Source organism: Salvelinus namaycush, chromosome 12, assembly GCF_016432855.1.
Source record: "Salvelinus namaycush isolate Seneca chromosome 12, SaNama_1.0, whole genome shotgun sequence".
In the NCBI taxonomy this organism is placed as follows: domain Eukaryota; kingdom Metazoa; phylum Chordata; class Actinopteri; order Salmoniformes; family Salmonidae; genus Salvelinus; species Salvelinus namaycush.
This window is the reverse complement of record NC_052318.1, coordinates 40664701-40689035: the sequence shown is the minus strand read 5'-3', so window position 1 is coordinate 40689035 and position 24335 is coordinate 40664701. Positions and strand designations below refer to the sequence as shown.

Sequence of the window (24335 nt, the reverse complement as noted above, 5' to 3'; positions counted from 1 at the left end):
CTACCAAATACAGCTAGCTAGTTTAGCCTACTCAAAAACCTGGCTCAAACAGAGGGATGCTATGTTAGCTAGCTGACTATGACTATTCAACACTGAAACTGCATGATTGTAGCGGGTTTACTAATGCATTAGTTCTATTAGCTATGTTGACTATGACGTTACTTTAGCTAATACGGTGAGCTAGCTGCCATGATATGAAGGTTTGGCTTGAAAAGGTTTTTTTGCCTGGTCACAGACAGCTGATGTGTTGTGCATTGAAGTCCACAAGCGAAGGGAAGAGGTGAGAGGAGGAGAGCTCGTTGATGTGAGAAGGAATACAGCGAGTTGTTTGTATGTGGCTATGAAAGTGAACTGCTTGCGTGTGATCAGGGGTGTATTCATTCTGACGATTCTGATGAAAAACGTTTCTTAAACGGAAGCAAACAGAACGAAACGGAGATAAACACACCTGAATTTGTCCAATAGAAACTCTTGTTTGCAGCTGTTGGACTAATGATTACACCCTAGGTCAGCTAGATGCAAGCAAGAGTGTGCAAGGCAATATTGAATGTGTCACCGTCTGTCCCATGTGTCACTGTCTTTCACCTCAAATCTTTCTCTTGACCTGTGTGCACCTACGTTGAATTCATAGGCTAGGTTGAAGCAACCTCATGATGGGGATAGGGAAAATTTGAGTATCATGTAGTAGCCTAAACCTATCTATGTTAAACTGGGTAGTAGCCTAAACCTATCTATGTTAAACTGGGTAGTAGCCTAAACCTATCTATGTTAAACTGGATGAATGGAATATGAATGACAGTCATCCAATATGCTGTAATAGAAATGAGGCTTCATCCACACGTTCTCCCTCATCTTTAATGGCACCGACCGCCACTGCCCAAACCGGATGGATGGAATGCACTGCAACTGCCTCTGCAACGCAATGCTGCAAGACAAACGCAGCGTTCCATTGGAAATGAATGTACTTCTGGTGTACCAAAACACAATAATACTGTCGGTGTGATCAAGGTGTATGGAAATTAATGTACTTTTGGTGTACCAGAATGCAAATTCTCTGTCTGTGTGATCGAGGCGTAAGTCTCCCAGTTCTCGTGCTTGCTTCTGCCTCCCTCTGGTAGACTGGCATAATGCAGCTTGGGTCCGAGTTCTGAAATGTTGAAACAAACATGTATTTGAGGCTCAGGGCTGATATTAAAAAGGCTAGTTGTGTGAGGGATACATGTTTACCCAAGATTATCAAATACTGTAGCTAGGTAAAGTAAAATCAAAGTCTCGTACCACAGTTTCTAAACATATTGACCCTATGCGTCACAGGTTCCATCCATCCGGTTTGCACGGACAGGGATGACCGCTGAGGACTCGCGGCTTGCCTCGCCCTGTTTTGCAACATCGAAGCAGCATTTTGAAGACATTCGTTTAAAAAAAAATACAATGTATCCTGTCGTTGATATAGGATGGAAGTTTCTCTAGAGCAAATACTTTTTTCATGTCTGAAAAGCCAGTAAATGCGAAATGGAGTGCCGGTACTATTTGATGAGCGGAGGAAAAATTATTTTCGCTTAAGAGATATGGCTGTGAAGCCATGTGCTTCTTTGTTTACAAAATCAGAGGCTGTTAGTGGAGTGGTGGAATTGCGTGAATAGTTCTGTAAAGAATTTGGATTTGTAAGAAGTGAGCCGCACAACCGGTAAGGAAGTCTGCGTTTTAGTCTAGTTGAAGACTAATATAATGAATTGGTTGTCCTTTTTTGTTGTTGCGTGAGACATAAAACGCGTGGATTTACTTTGTCGATGGCCTTTGACATGCGCGCGTATATTTCGGATTATTTTGACATCTATGTTGCTTTGACCATCAAACCAGAAATTGTTTGCGTAAATGAGTTAAATCTTTCGGCAATTACCGCTACGGAACTTGTCAGTAACTTTGCGGTATCATGATTCATGCGTGGAAACGCCGGATTGTGTGTAGCCACTAGCCAGCTTGCTAACGTTAGCTAGCTAGCTAGTTACGCAACAAAGAGATTTCGGAAGGAGGGTAAAGACCCCTGAAGAAAGTGGCACAAATGTTACCTTTCATTAGCAGCATTTGTAAGGACGAAAATCTCAGAGCCCAAAGTTTGTTTAGCTCTGAACTACATCACCAGATAGACAATCTATCTAGTTAGATTGACCTAACTATATTGTTTGATTTGTCATAATAGCTAAATGTGTCATGACTCGTGCATTAGCTAATTTTGGAAGTGCACTTTCACATTCGGTATTTTGGAGAATAATTGACTACGCACTGAAACCTATTTACTCGAAGCCAGCTAGCTATTCTGCAATAGATTGGCGCTCTAATAACTTTGCATAGCGCGTACAATTACTATTACAGTGATGTCCTCATGTGGATTTTATGTGGGGGAGGGAAGGTCACGTGGGTCAAACGTTTGTTTACAATCAACCTCTACAACCCCCACACACCAATTCCTCCATTCGTTTAGTTGAGGCTATGGTCATTGCTACGCTAATGTTTTACAATGTTACATTATTTATGGAGTTTTGATATTGTGGACTCATGGTTTGTTATTCAGATATTAACATGCAATAATATTTTCCCAGTACCTGCAACTTGCCTGGAGAAGTCTATTCAGACAGTGGGACAAACTGTATCTGCCAACTCAATGCCTAGTTTCAATTCCCTAGGATTGGGTCAAACTGACCATTCGTACGGGTGAGTGTTGTGGACTGTGGGAACATGGAGGAGTCTATGCATAAACATTTTGCTTGCATCTTTTTAACACTTCACCCCCTAATTACATACCATTAAATTAATGTTTTGAGACCCCTGATGCCTTACAATGTTTACTGAGAATGTACTTTCTGGGGAGCTTGTCTGCTATGTAATAAAGTGCTTACAGTGCAGGTAATGGTTATGTCCTACCTACCGCAATGTGAGCACTTCTGTCACAAGGCAGACGTCCTATCTGCTCAAATCTGACGTGGTCATCCAACATTTTGGTGAAAGAAGTCCACTTCATTGTATTTTCCCAATTACATAGTTTCTGTATTTTTTTTTTTAACTAGGCAAGTCAGTTAAGAATAAATTCTTGTTTTAGTGGGTTAACTGTTTTGTTCAGGGGCAGAATGACAGATTTTTTACAGTTACTGGCCCAACGCTCTAACCACTAGGCTGCCTCCCACCCCATAATTGGTGGGATCCACTGAACTTGCTATTTTTGCCCATTGGTGTCAAAAGTGCTGTTTGTGCAGGTAGATAAACTCATCAGACCTACTGCAAAACCAGCACTTCCTGACTCACAGGGTGCACCACTCATCCAGTTCCACCAGAGGGTAGGAATTCCTTGTTCGCAGTTGCTGCAAATAACATTGCCAGGGATCTCTAGTGTGGGTTTGTGCTATAATGAAAGCACAGCCCACATGCTGTGTCTCTGATGTGAATTCACAAAGGTTTAGATCCCTTGAAAACATCCAACTACGTTTTTGCTGGTTCTGGTCAGCTTTGCTGGGTGATCAGCCTGTGTACCTCAGAGTCGCTGTGCAAACCCATGCAAAACTGACTATAACTGGAACTGATCACCCTTCCTGACTCACTACCCCTTGTCAACACAAATAAACCTAATATCGACTTGCACCTTTGCTGTCTCATCTTTGACCCAAATAGGGCCCTTTAGCTACTAGGATAGCTGTCTGAGTCACACAGCTTGTCTCTTTCCCTGAACAGCCCAGGAGTAATTTTGTTTCACCATTTTCTCTAATTTATTGGAATTTAGTGCAACTGGTCGTGGAACATGCTATGCTTCCTTGTGGTTTTACATTCTAAGTGGGGCCACTAAGACTAGCTTGTGTTGAGAGGCGGAGTCTTGGGCAATTGCCGGCAATCTTAAGAGGCATTGCACTTGTCTCGGTCTGACAGCACTGGCAGAGCGCTACCACTGGAGTCGATCACATGGGGGTAACATGGGAGGTGACATACAGAAAACAGGCAGGGCAAGGATGTCAACCATATTTCTGTGGAGGATAGTAAGATCACATGGCAAACAGTACATGAGAGGTATTTGAAATGTGACATGAAGTGAATGTTTTAGATGCACAAGTCAGAAATAAAGTGTTTGTTTGGACCCTATCTATCTTGCATTGAGACTCTGTTTTGTTGTAGAATAGCAAAGAATGAAGTGAACTCTACTGTAGCTTGAAGGTATTTTGTAATCATGCAATAGTAATAATACAGCTTTGTGTTGAGTAGTAAATCAAAATAGTACTTGTTATTTAGTTGACAACAAATCAAATATTCGCAATGACAATCTATCCCCTCGGCCTTGAGGAGGATAGCAGTCTCTCTTAGCTACAACATCCCAACTTGTGGCAAAGGCCAGTGACGAATAACATATTTTGAACATCATGCCATATAGATTTTTATACTGTATCAATCAAATGTCTTTTATAAAGCCCTTTTTACATCAGCAGTTGTCACAAAGTTATTTATAGATACCCAGCCTAAAACCCCAAATACGTTTGAACATTGTGTTTTATCCCTAATGTGGAGCATTGGAGGTGTCATGCATGGCTGGGAAAGAATACCTTTAGCAGTATTATGATGTAGTGCTAAAGGATATAATATGACATTTCCACTGTCTGCCATATAATGGTAGTCATGTAGTATGTTGTCATAACGTGTGCCCCAAAACACAACTGCTAATTTTCCTTGGAATCTATGTCTTTGAAGGGGGTGAGGATAGACTGGTCAGGACAGGCTGGCCATGAAAGTGGTTTATAATCTTCTGCTGTATCACTACAGGATATTCTTTGATTATTATGGTGAGTGTGTGTCTCTCAGGGTCTCCCCACTGTTTTAGCGCATTTCTCAGATTCCTGCCCTGTCCCCCTCACACCTGTTTAAACGCCCCTCTGCCTCCTTAAAAGTGTGGCTCGAGCCCATTCAGGGAGCCTCTGATTCTGCCTATGCCACGACTACAGCCCAGATGAAGGCCCCTACAGCCAGATTGCCACTCCTCAGTTCCCCTTTTCCATTGATGTTAAAACATTTTTTTACAAATAATTTCTGTCGGTGTACAAATAGGCCTAATGTTCCCCCTTAGGTGTTTTTAGATAGTGACTGTTCTCAAAGTGAAGAATTAAAGGATGTGGCCCCTTGCCACATCGCCTGTCAGGTTCATGGAGGGTAGTGATTATCTGTGCTTTCTCAATGCCCGGCAGAGAACATGATGACAAGGTACTGGTATTTGCCTTAAAGATTGCAGAGGTACAATGTATTTGTCTCTCTTAGTGTGACAGTTAAGTAACGCAATATGAGCTCTGACAGCAATTTAGCAGAAGCTTGTGTGTAGCATTCTATACTAATCTATCTCATACATACTATTTGAGTTGGCAGTGTCCTAGAGCCCTAGAATTTGAATGTGCGAACTGCTAATGATGACCTATAAGGTTGTTCTGTGGTTATGCTCGGTGTACTGTTAGTGATGTAGGCCTGCCTCCAACACAAAAGTGTTGTCATTTGTTAGTAACCTGTAACAAGGCAGTAAAGACTTCTTTTGATATCCTTTTTCAGCATTATTTACTTGAAACAGAAGTCAACCCTACACCCCCAACCTAATTGTCTTGCCAAGTAACAGAAGTTTAAACGGAAAACCCCAGCTGTTTTGAGAGAAGGGGTTAATTTTGCTGTTCAAGCAGGTTTTGTCAAGAAAATGTCTGTTTTGCTAATATTACCCCCTTGGAGTCCAACATATGTCTGAACAGAAGTTAACTTGAAAAGGGGTTGAAAAGTTTCAAGTATTCTGTACTGGGACATTTTAGAACTCATTTGGCATACGTGTGTCAGTTGATGATGATCATCATGCAATACCATATTGGTATACATATGACATGAAGAAAGAGCCTACAATGTATCTCGTCTGAAGAGTATTTCTAGCAGGACCAAATGCAGCTGTAGTGAGGCCAAAACATCAAGGGACCCTACCGCCCCATGCACACTTTCTGCCCTCAGCGGGTGCCTGGCTGTCACGATTTTACGAGTTGTAAGCCTATTTCATTTGAAGTTTCCATTTGATCGTTAATTCCCTCGGGTACACACTTATTATAGTGCTTAATGAGCGCTTTAACCATGTCCACGTCTCAAGAAGAAACGGATGGTAGAGGTGCAAGGGGTGGAGTTACTTGGGGTCAATAGCCAATGGAAAGCACCCAAATTATGAGTGGCATTGAGTTCAGTATTTATGAACTGTAAAGTTGTCTCAAACTGACACTGGACTGTGAAGAAAAACGAGTACAGGCGAGTAAGAAAATTATTTGAAAATGATCTGCTTCATATAATATGTGCTTTGATCATTAGGCTGGTCAAGAAGCCTGACTAGGTTCATTCAATTAATATATTTATCATTATTGTATAAGGGGAAGTTTGATTGCATGCATCAATGATTGATTGTGGGTCTAAAACAGGATTTCTTTAAATTAGTTAATTGATGCTGTGGACATAAGCTGGAGCACCAGAGCCTTTGCTGGAGTGAAGTGGGAAGATCTTTATATTCTATATAAAATGTCACTGCTGCTCAGTCAAGGCGTAACTTGTCAGTTTAGGGTCATGTGTAATGTAATTAATCTATTATAAGGTGGACTGGTGATTTAATTGATTCATGTGGTAAATTGAAAGCTTTCTGTGTAGTCTGATAAAAATAAAAGGATATTTTGATGTAGGTCGTTTCAAATGTGAAAGAAACTAGTCCGTTTATCATCCAATGTGCCAATACAGCTACTAAGTGAACAGCAAGTGTCTGTGTGCTCTATGATCAAAGCAGAAGAAAATAGAATTCATACTGTATTTTACACCAGTCAAGTGTCTGTGTGTTCTATGATCAAGGCAGAAGAAAATAGAATTCATACTGTATTTTACACCAGTCAAGTGTCTGTGTGTTTTCCAGGTGGCAAAGATGATTTCTCAGGTTCTCCTGACGGGGACACTATGTTGTCTACTCCCAGGTATGTTTCCACTCTAAACCAACATGTATGCCGAGATGGCAACTAAATATAGCGTATAGAACGGGGGCATAGTTTTCTATTGCAAATGTGATAACGCAAACAGATTTTATGAAATAGAAAGTTATAAAGTTTTCCTAAACTTCTGAGTCTGCGGATATTTCTGCAGCAAGACCCCTCTCAACACCTCTGACCCTGTTGTATTCTCTATCCCTTATCCCGCTCTGCAGGTTTGCTGGATGCTACACCTCTGAAGGCTAGAGGTAAAAGAAAATACAACAATGGCACGTGCTTGTTTTACTGTGTAGCCTACTCTTTGATTTATGTTTGACTTGCGTATGTGTGTGCGAATGTTGGCACATGCAAGAAAAAAAGGTTAAATTATTTTTCCTGAATGTGTTTTCTCCATCCCCCTCTCTTCCACCATGATTCCTGTCATTAAATGCAGCTGTGAGGGAGGTCAGCATCGACTCTGCCCAAGCTCATGGCTTCCTGTCTCAGTCACGGCCCAAACGGAACGTCGATCCCAAGTGGCACCGCGGCACGCCTGATTTCCAGTCCTACTACAAATTCTACAACAGCATCGGCCATATTGAAGGAGTGAGTAAAGGGAGAATATCATGAGACACTTAAAGCAGATTTTTCATCACTGTAATAATGAATGTTAAACATAATTTAATACAGGTTCTTGTCATCTGCCCATTCCTCAACCCACCTGATCACTTATTTTATCTTTCCCTCCCTCTCTCATTCTCAAACCCTGTGTGGATCTTTATATTCCTCCCAGCTGTATGAGATTGACAGGATCAGGATGCTGTATCAGCAGATGCGTCACCTGGAGCAGGTCTATGGGCCAGACGCCTCAAGCTACCAGAATGCCCTGGGTGTGATAACCCCACCACCCACCACCGCAGCTCCTACTACCACCACACTGCCTGCTACCACTCAGCCCCCTCCTACTACTACCACTCAGCCCACTCCTACTACCCCAGCACCACTTTCTTTTACTAAGATTGACATCCTATATCTGTGTAACCACAAAGACCCCCTCTGTAAAGCTCACATCGTCTACCTGCCTGCAGGGGCCATCCCGGTCCTCTGTGACCCACGCTACAACCCTGCCTGCAAACCCCAAACTGGTAAGGTGGTCATTGCTGCTGTACCTATGGAGCCAGCTCCTGCAGCACCTCTGGAGCAAGCTGTTGAAGCACCACCTCCACGATCTCCTAAGAAATCTCTCCAACCTCCTCGTCCTCCTCCCATCGTCATTAAAGGGATGGAGTATGACTGTGACCCTTACTGGGACCCTGACTGCCTGATCGATCACCCACCTCGCCCTGTCAAGGCGACTGAGCCACTACCACCACTCCATACTCTCCCCATTGTTGTGGAAAAGGAGGTGAAGGAAGAAGTTGCTCCTGGGGAGACCAAAACACCTTTTGACCCACGTGATTTCCGGCGTGACCTCTTTGACCCTTACCGCTATTCTGACCAAGCCCCTGACCCCCAGTAGACGATTAAAACAACAGAAAACGGACATACAAATAAAACAGTAGTGTTAGTTTATAACAGAAGGTCAGTAAACAAATACAGGTAGGACTGTGAACAAAACCATAAAACGTTTTTTTTACACAATTTCCCCCCAAGTATGACACTTTTTCACTTCCATCAGAGAATATGGTTTCAGTTTGAGACAAGCCTGATAAAATCTTGTATTCAATGTGTGTATGTGTGCCTGTTATTTTCCTTAACATTAGGACATTTGTCTGGGTGTGGACTCTACGAGGTGTTGAAAGCGTTCCACAGACACAGTTGTGTCATGTTGGCTGGATGTCCTTTTGATACCATTTTTGATACACACGGGAAACTGTTGAGCGTGATAAACTCAGCAGAGTTGCAGTTCTTGAAACACTCAAACCGGTGTTCCTGGCTCCTACTACCATATCCTGTTCAAAAGCACTCAAATCTTTTGTCTTGTCCATTCACCCTCTGAATGGAACACATACACAATCCATGTCTCAAGGTTTAACAATCCTTCTTTAATCTGTCTCCCCTTCATCTACACTGATTGAAGTGGATTTAACAAGTGACTTCAATAAAGGATCATAGCTTTCACCTGGTCAGTCTGTCATGGAAAGAGCAGGTGTTCCTGATGTTTTGTACACAGTGTATACAGTGCATTCGGAAAGTATTCAGACCCCTTCACTTTTTCCACATTTTGTTAAAATGGTTTGTCGTTTCCCCCCCCCATAACTCTACACACAATACCCCATAATGACAAAGAAAAACAGGTTTTTATTCACAGCAAATGTATAAAAAATATCAAACTGAAATTTTACATTTACATAAGTATTCAGACCCTTTACTCAGTACTTTGTTGAAGCACCTCTTGCAGCGATTACAGCCTTGAGTCTTCTTGGGTATGACGCTACACCTGTATTTGAGGAGTTTTTCACATTCTCTGCAGATCCTCTCAAGCTCTGTCAGGTTGGATGGGGAGCGTTGCTGCACAGCTATTTTCAGGTCTCTCCAGAGATGTTAGATCAGGTTCAAGTCCGGGCTCTGGTTTGGCCACTCAAGGACATGAGACTTGTCCCGAAGGCACTCCTGCATTGTCTTGGCTGTGTGCTTAGGGTCGTTGTCCTGTTGGAAGGTGAACCTTCGCCCCCAGTCTGAGCGCTCTGACACAGGTTTTCATCAAGGATCTCTCTGTACTTTGCTCCGTTCATCTTTCCCTCGATCCTGACTAGTCTCCCAGTCCCTGCCGCTGAAAAACATCCCCACAGCATTTTGCTGCCACCACCGTGCTTCTCCGTAGGGATGGTGTTGGCCAGGTGATGAGCGGTGCCTGCTTTCCTCCAGACTTGACGCTTGGCATTCAGGCCAAAGAGTTCAATTTTGGTTTTATCAGAACAGAGAATCTTGTTTCTCATGGTCTGAGATTCCTTTAGATGCCTTTAGGATAACTCCAAGCAGGCTGTCATGTTCCTTTTACTGAGCCTTCCGTCTGGTTTGGTGGAGTGCTGCAGAGATGGTTGTCCTTCTGGAAGGTTCTCCCATCTCCACAGAGGAAATCTGGACCTCTGTCAGAGTGACCATCAGGTGCTTGGTCACTTCCCTGACCAAGGCCCTTCTCCCCAATTGCTCAGTTTGACTGGGCGGCCAGCTCTAGGAAGAGTCTTGGTGGTTCCAAACTTCTTCCGTTTAAGATTTATTTTATTCTCCTTTATTAAACCAGGAAGGGCTCATTGAGATTTGAAATCTCTTTTTCAAGAGCGTCCTGGCCAAGATAGGCAGCACCAAGTCATTACACAATTACAGACAGACAACATGAAAAACTACAAGTAATCTGGTAAAAACCATAGCATTCACAAGAGTATAACAAAATCATAAAACAGCAAATGAATAACCTTGACATGTGTGGGAATCAGCCTCAATCCTTCATCAGTGATTTAAAAACACAAATCGGGACAAGTTCTTCCAGTTTACAAGTATTTTGTAAGGCGTTCCAAGCCGATGGCGTAGAGTACATAAAAGCCCTTTTACCAAATTCAGTTCGGACATTTGGAACATTTAGCAGGATAAAGTTCTGCGAACGAAGAGAGTATGCCTACATATTCTCTTCGTTCACTGTGTTCTTGGAGACCTTCAATGCTACAAAAAATGTTTCGGTACCCTTCCCCAGATCTGTGCCTCGGCACAATCCTGTCTCGGCACTCTACGGACAATTCCTTCAACCTCTGCTTTGACATGTACTGTCAACTGTGGGACCTTATATAGACAGGTGTGTGCCTTTCCAAATCATGTTCAATCAATTGGAATTTACCACAGATGGACTCATATCAAGTTGTAGAAACATCTAAAGGATGATCAATGGAAACAGGATGCATCTGAGCTCAATTTCGAGTCTCATAGCAAAGGGTCTGAATACGTATGTAAATAAGGTATTTGTTTTTTATTTTGAATAAATTTGCTAACATTTCTAAAAAACTTTTTGCTTTGTCATTATGGGGTATTGTATGTGTGTAGTGTGATGATTTAAAAAATAAACACGTTACAGCCTTATTCTAAAATGTAACATGTGACGTGGAAAAAATTAAGGGGTCTGAATACTTTCTGAATTCACTGTATATAGTCATATTGATTGTGGTCAAAGGGCGCTCTCCAGTGGTGAGAAACAGAAAATGCACTATGCTAGAGTATTATGACTGGGAAATTGGTATGTATTATATGTTATTATTAAGTCACTACCTGTGCAAAGTTTTTATTTATTATTATTATTTTTACTTTTCACCTCTGAGCAGTCTATGGCGCTGGATTTAGGCTTCCGTTTCTGGAGGAGTGTTTTCGAATTCCGGCGCTGCCATATGAGTTTTTGTAGCATTTCTCGCGGTGATCCTATGGTCATAGGTTCACTTAATCAATCGCTGTAGTATCATGTAAATATGTCGCCTGACTCCAATTAGTCGGCCGGTCTATATTCGCTACATACACCCAATCTAAAACTGCAATCATTGAAATTGTTAGGAGAAATAACGTAGCAGGTTAGGAAAAAAGGGTTAGGGTTAGCGAAAATGCACACCTAACCACTCGTAACCAGCATTGGGCAACCTGTCATCAGCATCTGGCTCTGAAGAACATTCCTCGGAGATGAGGCCTACCCCAAACTATTCAATAGAATTCCATATTGTATTCTGTCTCCGTTGTCATTCAGTTAAAGATGCACTATGCAGTAAATCCTAATTTCAGTTTGTGCGACAAAACAAGCAAGTGTGGTGTAACGAGTCATTGTACTATTTAAACCGCTGTGAAGTATATTTTCCACAACCCAAAATATTGCATTTTCGGCTCTTTAAAGCTGGTGTACAAAATCGAACGTAAGACGCCAAAACAAACTTAAGAACGGAAAGCTTAGAAATAGCGCACATAGATCAGATCTTCTTAGATTTGCTTTCATTGAAAATGACAGATCCATAACCCACATTTCTATGTGAATTTGGCCAGATCGACCAAAAAGTTACATATTGCAGCTTTTAGGCTGTACTTGATTGATCTTCATCCTGCAGCAATCGCCTGCATTGTGGGACGTTATATTGTCAACCAATCATTTGTGGTTTTGCAGATGCGTACACCACACAAACGAGCCCCCAATCGTCTATCGCCGTGGCGTAGTGTTTGTAAGAAGCAATATGTTTTGGTAAATTAACATGATGAAATAACATATTTAACAGTGACAGTAATATAGCTAGAGTATTTGACAGCAAAAAAATGAAGAAATATAGATTGTTGAACTGCAAAGCGCCTAGTACTCTACCCGACATTTGCATTTCTGTGAAATTAATTTGTGGCTGATACTTCATACACCCTTTATAACTCAATCAAGTGGATAAAGGTAAAAGGCACCGCTGAGATTCGAACTCAGGATCTCCTGTTTACTAGACAGGCGCTTTAACCATCTAAGCCACGGCACCGCATGCAACTTTGAGAGCGGAGTGTTTTTTTGTACGTTGAATTGGGTGCGAAGCTGATTCCGATTGTAGGTATTAATAGCATGCTATTTTAATGGTGACTAAATAATTTTGCCTGTAAATTAGTCAAATATAGAACATTTAATTAATGTATACAGGATTTGTAAGCCTGGTTGTATGTTTGTGATTAGGCCTACATTAAATTACATTTCACTATACAGCTCCGCATCCAAATATTATTTTCAAACTTATCAAACACATTTTCTTAAATACTCGAGTAGAATTCTAGCTGTACGTAACATAACCAATACAACGGTTGTAACGAGTTAAGCGGCGAAATAAACTCCTATTACAAATCTTCCATCAATGACAAAATCTCTCCTAACGACGAGGATGGGATTCGAACCCACGCGTGCAGAGCACAATGGATTAGCAGTCCATCGCCTTAACCACTCGGCCACCTCGTCACATGTACAAAAACTGTTCAAATACTATATTATGGAAAATATATCATACACAGAAATAATTCTGAGCATCAAATTTGAGCTGTCAACTATATTTCCCAATTCCCATTAGAGGTCAAATCTCCTGGTAGTTGTTGTGAATTTGTTAGATTACTTGTTAGATATTACTGCACTGTCGGAGCTAGAAGCACAAGCTTTTGGCTACACTCGCATTAACATCTGCTAACCATGTGTTTGTGACCAATAACATTTTATTTGATTTATACAGTATAACATTAAAAGCAGTATTTTGAAGGTGTGCGTGGGCGGAAGACTTGCTCAACATACATTCGAAGACGGTGGGCATGCGCACAGAATCTTAAGTTTACTTTCACAATAGTTATTACATCGTCAGCTAATCAGAACGGGATCAGCGGAGTGTTGTAGTTCTCCGAAGATCAGGTGAGAATAATCATTTCTCATCAAATTCCATTCATCATTTTCTGATACTTCATTACTGAAGTAACAGGTAAGGATATACCTCACTGACGATACTTTAATCAAATGGCAGCAATGGTCAAGAACACGTGGCAACTAATTTTAGGTCATGGTTACAATATTACATTTTAGCCGATGCGGATACATTTCAAACCGTAATTCCATGTCAGCCCTACACACATGTGTATTTTGTATCCCTATCGTTACATTTACGTACATGTCATGGAAAGTCAGTGTCTGTTACTTATTTGAGAATGCTTTGCGGCAAATATTAGCATAACCGCAGACCAACAGCCTTCCCATTGGTGCATACTCTGGTTGGTTTATTTACTTTTAAAGTGGCACGTTTGTGCTATCATCTTAATGACAACAACCTACAAGCAAACGTTTTGTGGTGAACTTTGTCCAAATGTTCTGTGTTATTTCGCTGAATAAATACAAAAGAGAACGGTCGGAAATAAAATACCGTGACTGCTACTCCATTACTTACACCGCACTCGTGACAGCAAAGGTTTTCCGCTTTAGCAGCGAGTGGTTGCTGCTCCACGCGGCAGAGAAGTAAAACGACATCACCACACCAAACAATTTACAAGACTGTGTTGCTCCAAAGAACATTGCACTTGCTTATTATTGAGAACGTGACAGAAAGAAACACTCAGAAAACCATTTCAACAGCAGGACTGTAGTACGTAGGCTAACCCATGCTGACCCAGTTGATTTCAATATGAATTTACCATCTCCCATCTGGTCCTAGCCTATTATCACTTTCTATCCAATGTAATGGAACACCATGCCAGTTTGAAGGATATGACGCTCCATCACTGTTTCATTTTTTATCTAGCCAGAGTTAAGTCATTGCAAAACTATTTTCAACAGAATTGATCTCTGATGAGTTAACCCTCATACTACCGACTGGGGTCATTTTGACTACATTACCTTAGTTGGCTGCTTTGAGCAAAACTTTAATATAATAAAATCTATTCTAGGAGCATATTGTTTGTGAATGATCTTTATCCAGAGTTCACTTGAATTTCAACAATGTCAGGTACAGGCAGGGATGACTGGGGCCTTCAGCAAGTAAGACACAAGGTAAGATTCACAGATATAAATTCCCACTGTGCCCATGACAAAGTTGGCTGCTTTGAGCAAACTTGTATGTAATATAACCTATTCTGGGAACCTAGTGTGTGTGTATGATCTATGTGGAATATTGTTGGACCATTGGCTTCCCTGAAAACAGGTACTGACAGGAGGAGCAATATGAGTCTGTCAGAGGTTGTCACGCTGATGGGGATGGTGGAGGCTTTGGTGGTCCAGTGATGTGGAGCTGATCTTGGACCTAGTGCCAGTAAGGTCGGTATTCACGGAGGTGGTAAGACCTTCCCTCCTTGATATAGAAATTCTTTGACTTCACTGCCTCTTCAATGGTAAGGTCCCTTGCACCATAGGGACACTTGACCTCCACCACTACTGTGGTGCCCACAGTCTGGTGAGGGACCCAGGTTCCCAGACCCAAAGCCCTGACTTCTGCACAGCCATCCCTGTAGCCATTTGCCTTGATGCCTCACCGGATGATCTGGTGCCCTCCTCTCCATTATCTGTGCCCCACTTTACAGATGACATCCTATCAAGCGACTGTGATCTGAGAACCCTTTTTAGCAGCAACGGAGAAACACGCTTGGCCCTAACCACTGCTCCATAATTGCTGTCCGTCAACCTCCCTCTCCTCATAATGTGCCAGTTGGTGCGCTGGCCAACTGTTTCCTGTCGTATAGCCTCCTGCTGCTCCATCGACAGTGCCATGCCAGCCAGGATGCCTGCATGCCCCAGGTGCCCTTGTTTTTTGAACAATGTCTAGTACAGAAAGGGATGACAGGGAGGGTAGCGGTTGTTCTGGCTCAGTTTCAAGGAGAGATGCCATTCCACTGAACCTGCCCCGGAGACGGTTCCTCAGCCGGGTCCTCCACTGACGTCACCTGGTTGGGCACGGCTGGCGTCCTCCACCCGCATTACACATCCGTACGGCCGATATTGTGAACCGCCAAAAAAGGCTGCATGGCGACACTTAAGGGCTCTACGGTGGCATTTGCATGTGGTAAAGAGAATCAAATCAAATGTTATTTCTCACATGCGCCGAATACAACAGGTGTAGACATTTCCGTGATATGCTTACTTACAAGCCCTTAACCAACAATGCAGATCAATAAATAGTTAAGAAAATACTTACTAAATCAACTAAAGTAAAAATGTTTATAAAAAGTAACACAATAAAATAACAATAACGAGGCTATATACAGTCAAGGTAATTTGTACATGTAGGTAGGGGTAAAGTGACTATGCATAGATAATAAACAGTGAGTAGCAGCAGTGTAAAAACAAAGGGGGGTGTCAATGTAAATAGTCTTGGTGGACATTTGATTAGTTATTCAGCAGTATTATGGCTTGGGGGTAGAAGCTGTTAAAGAGACTCTTGGACCTAGACTTGGCGCTCCGGTACAGCTTGCCGTGCGGTAGTTGAGAGAACAGTCTATGACTTGGGTAACTGGAGTCTTTGACCATTTTTTTGGGCCTACATTACCAGTCAAAAGTTTGGACACACCTACTCATTCCAGAGGTTTTCTTTATTTTTACTATGTTCTACGTTGTGCGGCTGCTTGGCCATGGTGACCAATTTCATAAAGCTCCCGACGAACAGTTCTTGTGCTGACGTTGCTTCCAGATGCAGTTTGGAACTCTGAAGTGAGTGTTACAACCGAGGACAGACGATTTTTACAAGCTACGCGTTTCAGCACTCGGCGGTCCCATTTTGTGAGCTTGTGTGGCCTACCACTTCGCGGCTGAGCCGTTGTTGCTGCTAGACGTTTCCACTTCACAAAAACAGCACTTACAGTTGACCGGGGCAGCTCTAACAGGGCAGATATTTGACGAAGTGACTTGTTGGAAAGGTGGCATCCTATGACGGTGCCACGTTGAAAGTCACTGAGCTCTTCAGTAAGGCCGTTCTACTGCCAATGTTAGTCAATGGAGATTCCATCGCTGTGTGCTAGATTTTATACATCTATCAGCAAAGGGGGTTGCTGAAATAGCTGAATCCACTTATTTGAAGGGGTGTCCACATACTTTTATATATATAGTGTACATTTAGTGTGTACATATAGTCCACACACACACTATATATATAAATATATTGTGTTTTTGTGTGTACAAGTTTGAACACACCTACTCATTCCAGGATATTTCTTTATTTTTACTATTTTCTACATTGTAGAATAATAGTGAAGACATCAAAACTATGAAATAACACATGGAATCATGTAGTAACCAAAAAAGTGTTAAACAAATCAAAATATATTTTATATTTGAGATTCTTCAACGTAGGCACCCTTTGCCTTGATGACAGCTTTGCACACTCTTGGCATTCTCTCAACCAGCTTCACCTGGAATGCTTTTCCAACAGTCTTGAAGGAGTTCCCACATATGCTTAGCACTTGTTGGCTGCTTTTCCTTCACTCTGCGGTCCAACTCATCCCAAACCATCTCAATTTGGTTGAGGTCAGGTGATTGTGGAGGCCAGGTCATCTGATGCACTTACGTTCGGATGCCGAGCAGTTGCCATACCAGGCGGTGATGCAACCGGTCAGGATGCTCTCGATGGTGCCGCTGTAGAACTTTTTGAGGATCTGGGGATTTATGCCAAATCTTTTTCGTCTCCCGAGGGGGAAAAGGCGTTGTCGTGCCCTCTTCACAACTTTCTTGGTGTGTTTGGACCATGACACTTTGTTGGTGATGTGGACATCAAGGAACTTGAACTCTCGACTCGCTCCACTACAGCCCTGTCGGTGTGAATGGGGGCGTGTTCGGCCCTCCTTTTCCTGAAGTCCACGATCATTTATTTTGTCTTGCTCACATTGAGGGAGAGGTTGTTGTCCTGGCACCGCACTGCCAGGTCTCTGACCTCATCCCTATTAGGTGTCTCATTGTTGTCGGTGATCAGGCCTACCACCATTGTGTCGTCAGCAAACTTAATGATGGTGTTGGAGTCGAGCTAGGCCACGCAGTCGTGGGTGAACAGGGAGTACAGGATGGGACTAAGCACGCTCCCCTGAGAGGCCCACGTGTTGAGGATCAGCGTGGCAGATGTGTTGTTGCCTACCCTTACCACCTGGGGGCAGCCCATCAGGAAATCCAGGATCCAGTTGCAGAGGGAGATGTCTAGCCCCAGGGTCCTTAGCTCAGTGATGAGCTTTGTGGGCACTAAGGTGTTGAACGCTGAGCTGTAGCCAATGAGCAGCATTCTCACATAGGTGTTCCTTTTGTCCAGGTGGGAAAGGGCAGTGTGGAGTGCGATTGAGATTGCATCATCTGTGGATCTGTTGGGAAGGTATGCGAATTGGAGTGGATCTAGGGTTTCCGGGATGATGGTGTTGATGTGAGCCATGACCAGCCTTTGAAAGCACTTCATGGCTACCGACGTGAGTGCTACGGGGCGGTAGTCATTTTGGCAGGTTACCTTCGCTTTCTTGGGCACAGGGACTATGGTGGTCTGCTTGATACATGTAGGTATTACAGACTCGGTCCGAGAGAGGTTGAAAATGTTAGTGAAGACACTTGCCAGTTGGTCCATGCATTCTCTGAGTACATGTCCTGGTAATCCGTCTGGACCTGTGGCCTTGTGGATGTTGACCTGTTTAAAGGTCTTGCTCACATCGGCTATGGAGAGTGTGTTCACACAGTCGTCTAGAACAGCTGGTGCTCTCATGCATGCTTTAGTGTTGCTTGCCTCAAAGCGAGCATTTAGCCCGTCTAGTAGGCTCGCGTCACTCGGCAGCTCGCAGCTGGGTTTCCCATTATAGTCAGTAATAGTTTGCAAGCCCTGCCATGTCAGAGCCGGTGTAGTAGGATTCAATCTTAGTCCTGTATTGACACTTTGCCTGTTTGATTGTTCGTCTAAGGGCATAGCAGTATTTCTTATAAGCGTCCGGATTATTGTCCCGCTCCTTGAACGTAGCAGCTCTAGCCTTTAGCTCAGTGCGGATGTCGTCGATGCACTTATGGATGAAGCCGGTGACTGAGGTGCTATACTCCTCAATGCCATTGGATGAATCCCGGAACATATTCCAGTCTGTGCTAGCAAAACAGTCCTGTAGTGTAGCATCCGTGTCATCTGACCACTTCCGTATTGAGCGAGTCACTGGTACTTCCTGGTTTAGTTTTTGCTTGTAAGCAGGAATCAGGAGGATAGAATTATGGTCAGATTTTCCAAATGGATGGCGAGGGAGAGCTTTGTATGTGTCTCTGTGTGTAGAGTAAAGGTGGTCTAGAGTTTTTTTTCTTCTGGTTGCACATGTGACATGCTGGTAGAAATGAGGTAAAACGGATTTAGGTTTGCCTGCATTAAAGTCCCCGGCCACTAGGAGCCCGCTTCTGGATGAGCATATTCTTGTTTGCTTATGGCCTTATACAGCTCGTTGAGTGCTGTCTTAGTGCCAGCATCAGTTTCTGGTGGTAAATAGACGGCTACGAAAAATATAGAAAAATATAGATGAACTCTCTTGGTATATAGTGTGGTCTACAGCTTATTATGAGGTACTCTACCTCAGGCGAACAGTACCTTGAGACTTCCTTAATATTAGACATCGCGCACCAGCTGTTATTTACATATAGACACACAGCACCACACCTCGTCTTACTGGATGTTGCAGTTCTGTCCTGCCGATGCACAGAAAACCCAGCCAACTGTATATTATCAGCGTCGTCGTTTAGCCACGACTCGGTGAAACATAAAATATTACAGTTTTGAATGTCCTGTTGGTAGGATAGTCTCGAATGAAGCTCATCCATTTTATTCTCCAGTGATTGCACATTGGCCAATAGAACAGATGCTAGAGACGGGTTACCCACTCACCGACAAATTCTCACAAGGTACCCCGATCTCCGCCCCCTGTACCTCCGTCTTTCCTTCACGCGAATGACGGGGATTTGGGCCTGGTCTCGGAGAAACAGTATATCCTTTGAGTCGGACTCATTAAACAATTATCTTTGTTCATTTCAAGGTGAGTATTCGCTGTTCTGATATCCAGAAGCTTTTTTCGTTCATAAGAGACAGTAGCAACAACATAAGTTACAAAATAAGTTACAAACAATGCGGGGGGGAAAAATAGCACAGTTGGTTAGGAGCCCATAAAACGGCAGCCATCCCCTCCGCCGCCATTATGACTGCAGGTCACCTATAGAGACCTGCCAAGAGAAGGATGTTATGTGTCATATGCTTTTCAATTAATGACTTTGAACACCTTGAAATGCATTAGTTGAAAGAAATGTGCTATATGAATAAAGTTTGATTTGATTGATGACATTACATCTGTAGAATATTTAATAAACTGTCATTTTCACATGAGGACAAGTGCAATTTTAATTGATAACCTGGGATTTTATCATTTGACATTTCAATCATATAGTGGAATGGATCTCATAAATCAAGACCGTGATGCATGTACTACTCCGAATAAATAAATACGGTGTCTTTGAAGATTTGTCTCTGGTCATGAAACTACAATACAGGCTGGATGTCTAAACAAAGTCCATTCTGAATGTAAATAGATTTTTTGATTCATTCTCATCAATTACAACATTCCAGAACTGAGTTATCACTCATCGAAGTCTGGTATTCGGGGTAATCTGATTAATAATGATATATTTGATTAAGTGTCTCTTTCCTTGTAGAATGTTGACAGATGTATAGAACACATTGTATTACTAAAATGCTCAAACCTTAACTCAATAGCTAAACTCAACGACACAGCATAATCTTTATCTTATGCTGGCCCTGACCAAACTGGTAAGTTGCTCCTCACTTCTCCACTTGGCCAGACTTATAACGTAGTGGTCTTCTCCACTTTAAATGCTCTTATGCTCACCCTTGAAAAATGCCATAAGGTCTGAAATGGACACCAAAGTCATCATACTGTGCAAACAATTATATCTAGGCTAATTATTTTTGATCTTCTGCTCTAGCTAGCTAAATTGTAGTCAGTGGTTAGCTAAGACAAAGAAGAGGGACATAAGAAGTTCATGGATTGGATACAGACAATGTACAAACAATTATCTAGTTTAAGTAAAACAAAATATTTTTTTGATCTACTGCTCTGCTAACTAGCTACTTAAACTGTAGAGGGACATAAGAAGTTCATGGATTGGACACAGAAGATCACTGATCGCACTGGTGAAGGGTACAGTAGCTGACAGTGTCAGCCATAGATATAGAATTAGAATATAATTTTTTTGTCTTGCTGAGTGAAGTCTTCTCTGTTGCTAATTAGCATTTTGAATTTTTGAGAGTAAATTGAGGAGAATATATTGATAAATCTCACCTTGTCCGAGAGAGAATCACATGGTTATCAAAACGTCAGGCCAGGGTAAGCCTACACCAAACACAGACCTTAAATTAAGTAGTTGTAATATCCCAGACGCAAAAATGAATAGTGGCAAAATGATTGAAACCATTACTGGGTTTTACCGCTAGGTTTATGGGTATTATGTTGTGTTTACTGTGCAGTACTATGTGGATGATGGCTTCAAGACGAAGTTGGTGAAGAGCAACTGCAGAAACTTCCAGTCGACTGCAATCAAAAGTTCATGCAGTCGATAGGTAGGCGAAAGTCAGAAAAGTGTTATCCCCTTTAATGCGACACACTTTGAAAGGCGTTGACCAACGATGGTCACCGACTTGACAAAAGTGATCCGCTCGAAAGTGCCCAATGTAATGTGTAAACGATGTGGAATTGGAGCAAACTGGAGTGGGCGAGTCATCTACAGGTACGACAACACAATTAAACAAATATGGATAGAGATTACGCCTGTGTAGATGTGTGTTATATATTTGCAATTTTCCTTTGAAGCTAAACACCTGTTCTAAGAGGTAGCGTGGCCTTGCGATCTAAGGCGCTGGATTTAGGCTCCAGTCTCTTCGGGGGTATGGGTTTGAATCCCACCACTGCCAAATATTTTTCTTGATCTGTGACAGAATCAATCTGTTGGTTTCCATTGTCTGGATGTACACGTTTGCATGTGTGAATTCAAAATAAGTGGGACACTTTTTGCATTTCCGTCTTCTGTAACTTCTTTCAACATCTATCCAACATATTAGCCCAACGCATGATACATTTCTGGAATCCTCAAGAGGGTTCCTAATCACACAGACAAAAAACACACTGCCCTATCCCATCTGGACAAGAGGATTACCTATGTAAAAATGCTGTTCGTTGACTGTAGCTCAGCATTCAACACCATAGTACCCTCCAAGCTCATCATTAAGCTTGAGGCCCTGGGTCTGAACCCCGCCCTGTGCAAGTGGGTCCTGGACTTCCTGACGGGCTGCACCCAGGTGGTAAAGGTAGGAAACAACACCTCAACTTCGCTAATCCTCAAAGACCCACAAAGACTTCAGGAAACAGCAGAGGGAGCACCCCCCTATCCACATCGACGGGACAGCAGTGGAGAAGGTAGAACGCTTCAAGTTCCTCGGCATACACATCACTGACAATCTGAAATGGTCCACCCACACAGACAGTGTGGTGAAGAAGGCGCAACAGCACCTCTTCAACCTCAGGAGGCTGATAAAATTTGACTTGGCACCTAAAACCCTCACAAACTTTTACAGATGCACAATTGAGAGCATCATGTCAGACTGATGTCTTGAGATGATGCTTCAATATATCCACATAATTTTCCTGCCTCATGATGCCATCTATTTTGTGAAGTGCACCAGTCCCTCCTGCATCAAAGCACCCCCACAACATGATGCCGCCACCCCCGTGCTTCAAGGTTGGGATGGTGTTCTTCGGCTTGCAAGCATCCCCCTTTTTCCACCAAACACAACGATGGTCATGATGGCCAAACAGTTCTATTTTTGTTTCATCAGACCAGAGGACATTTCTCCAAAAAGTACAATCTTTGTCCCCATGTGCAGTTGCAAACCGTGGTCTGGCTTTTTTATGGCGGGTTTGGAGCAGTGGCTTCTTCCTTGCTGAGCGGCCTTTCAGGTTATGTCGATATAGGACTCGTTTTACTGTGGATATAGATACTTTTGTACCTGTTTCCTTCAGCATCTTCACAAGGTCCTTTGCTGTTGTTCTGGGATTGATTTGCACTTTTCGCACCAATGTACGTTCATCTCTAGGAGACAGAACAGGTTTCCTTCCTGCGTGGTCCCATGGTGTTTATACTTGCGTACTATTATTTGTACAGATGCACATGGTACCTTCAGGCGTTTGGAAATTGCTCCCAAGGATGAACTGAGGTCTTGGCTGATTTCTTTTGATTTTTCCATGATGTCAAGCAAAGAGGCACTGAGTTTGAAGGTTGGCCTTGAAATACATCCACAGGTCCACCTCCAATTGACTCAAATTGTGTCAATTAGCCTATCAGAAGCTTCTAAAGCCATGACATAATTTTCTGGAATTTTCCAAGCTGTTTAAAGGCACAGTCAACTTAGTGTATGTAAACTTCTGACCCACTTGAATTGTGATACAGTGAGTTATAAGTGAAATAATCTGTCTGTAAACAATTGTTGGAAAAATTACTTGTGTCATGCACAAAGTAGATGTCTTAACCGACTTGCCAAAACTATAGTTTGTTAACAAGAGATTTGTGGAGTGGTTGAAAACAAGTTTTAATGACTCCAACCTAACTGTATGTAAACTTCAGACTTCAACTGTATATACTGTATTCTATTCTACTGTATCTTAGTCTACGCCGCTCTGACACTGCTCATCCATATATTTATATATTCTTAATTACATTCCTTTACTTAGATTTGTATGTATTGTGTGTATTGTTGTGAAATTATTAGATATTACTTGTTAGATATTACTGCACTGTTGGAGCTAGAAACACAAGCATTTCGCTACGCACGCAATAACATCTGCTAAACACGTGCATGTGACCAATAAAATTGGATTTGATTTGCCTAACTGCATGGGGTCTCTAATGTAAACTGGATCTCATTCCTCCATTTGGAAAGCCTATAAGATTGTCCCACTTTAGCTACTCAATGCTGTCCTAATTTAGCTAGCTATGGTTGGTAAAGCGGGACAAAAAAAAAGATTTACTGAATTGAAACATAATATTGCCAACTTTTTTTAATGTGTTTTGATGCACCAGTATAGTATACACATTCACATTTTTGACAGATTTCCAGCCTTAACATCAAAACAGAAAAAAGCCATGTCACTGATTTTAAGAAATCCTCTTTTATATGCACTTCAATACCGAAGGGACTTTTTGTAGCAGGTTAGGAGAATTTAAGCAGCATGTTAGAAGAATTAACTTAGCAGGTTAGAAGACTGAGGTTAAGGTTAGCAAAAGAGTTACGGTTACGGAAAATACTCTCCTAACCTGCTACTAAAATCACTTTGTATGGAAATGATGTGAAAAGAGTGTGGGTGCGTTCGAGCAGATCACTTTTGTCAAGTATGGAGATAAAAATTGTCCGATTTGCGCCTACATGTCTACTGCATGAACTTTACAAAAATCATGTGGTCAAAGGTCATGAGGTTTTGACTGCAGTTACTCTTCACCAACAGCTATCGCCTGCATTGTGGGAGACTCTATTGTCAACCAATCATTGGGGTGCTTTTGTTTGACCCACGCCAACGTGACCAAAGAGATGACTGAAACAGGAACCAATTTTGCAGCGATTCATTCAGTGGAATGAACCTAATATTTAAGTCTCTCCCTCACTAATTGATTGTACAACGTACACACCAGAGGAAGCTGGCGGGAGGAGCTATAGGAGGGCGTGCTCATTGTAATGGCTGGAATGGTCTAAAGTTGGTTGTATTAGCCGCGTTCATTTGTTAGTCGGAACTAGGAAACTCTAAAATGTCCGACTGGTTGAATGCAGCACGGTACGTGTATAACTACAACCAGTTAGC

General features: G+C 42.3%; 1 protein-coding gene and 3 non-coding genes across 4 annotated transcripts; 1 reads left to right on the top strand and 3 right to left on the bottom strand.

Annotated features, from left to right (window-relative positions):
- The first annotated feature begins 1356 nt into the window (after positions 1-1356).
- On the top strand, positions 1357-8852 carry LOC120056588 (proteoglycan 4-like). The gene is made up of 6 exons (XM_039004778.1): positions 1357-1687; positions 2601-2712; positions 6938-6995; positions 7223-7255; positions 7441-7592; positions 7780-8852. Exons 3-6 carry the CDS (start codon positions 6947-6949, stop codon positions 8503-8505), a joined length of 960 nt encoding a protein of 319 aa, XP_038860706.1. The 5' UTR covers positions 1357-1687; positions 2601-2712; positions 6938-6946; the 3' UTR covers positions 8506-8852.
- A 3537-nt stretch (positions 8853-12389) lies between these two features.
- On the bottom strand, positions 12390-12463 carry trnat-agu. The gene has a single exon. It is a non-coding gene; the product is annotated as a tRNA-Thr (tRNA).
- A 382-nt stretch (positions 12464-12845) lies between these two features.
- trnas-gcu lies at positions 12846-12927 on the bottom strand. Its single transcript has one exon. It is a non-coding gene; the product is annotated as a tRNA-Ser (tRNA).
- Positions 12928-13321: 394 nt separating this feature from the next.
- On the bottom strand, positions 13322-13455 carry LOC120057659. Its single transcript, XR_005477946.1, has one exon. It is a non-coding gene; the product is annotated as a U8 small nucleolar RNA (small nucleolar RNA).
- Positions 13456-24335: the final 10880 nt, after the last annotated feature.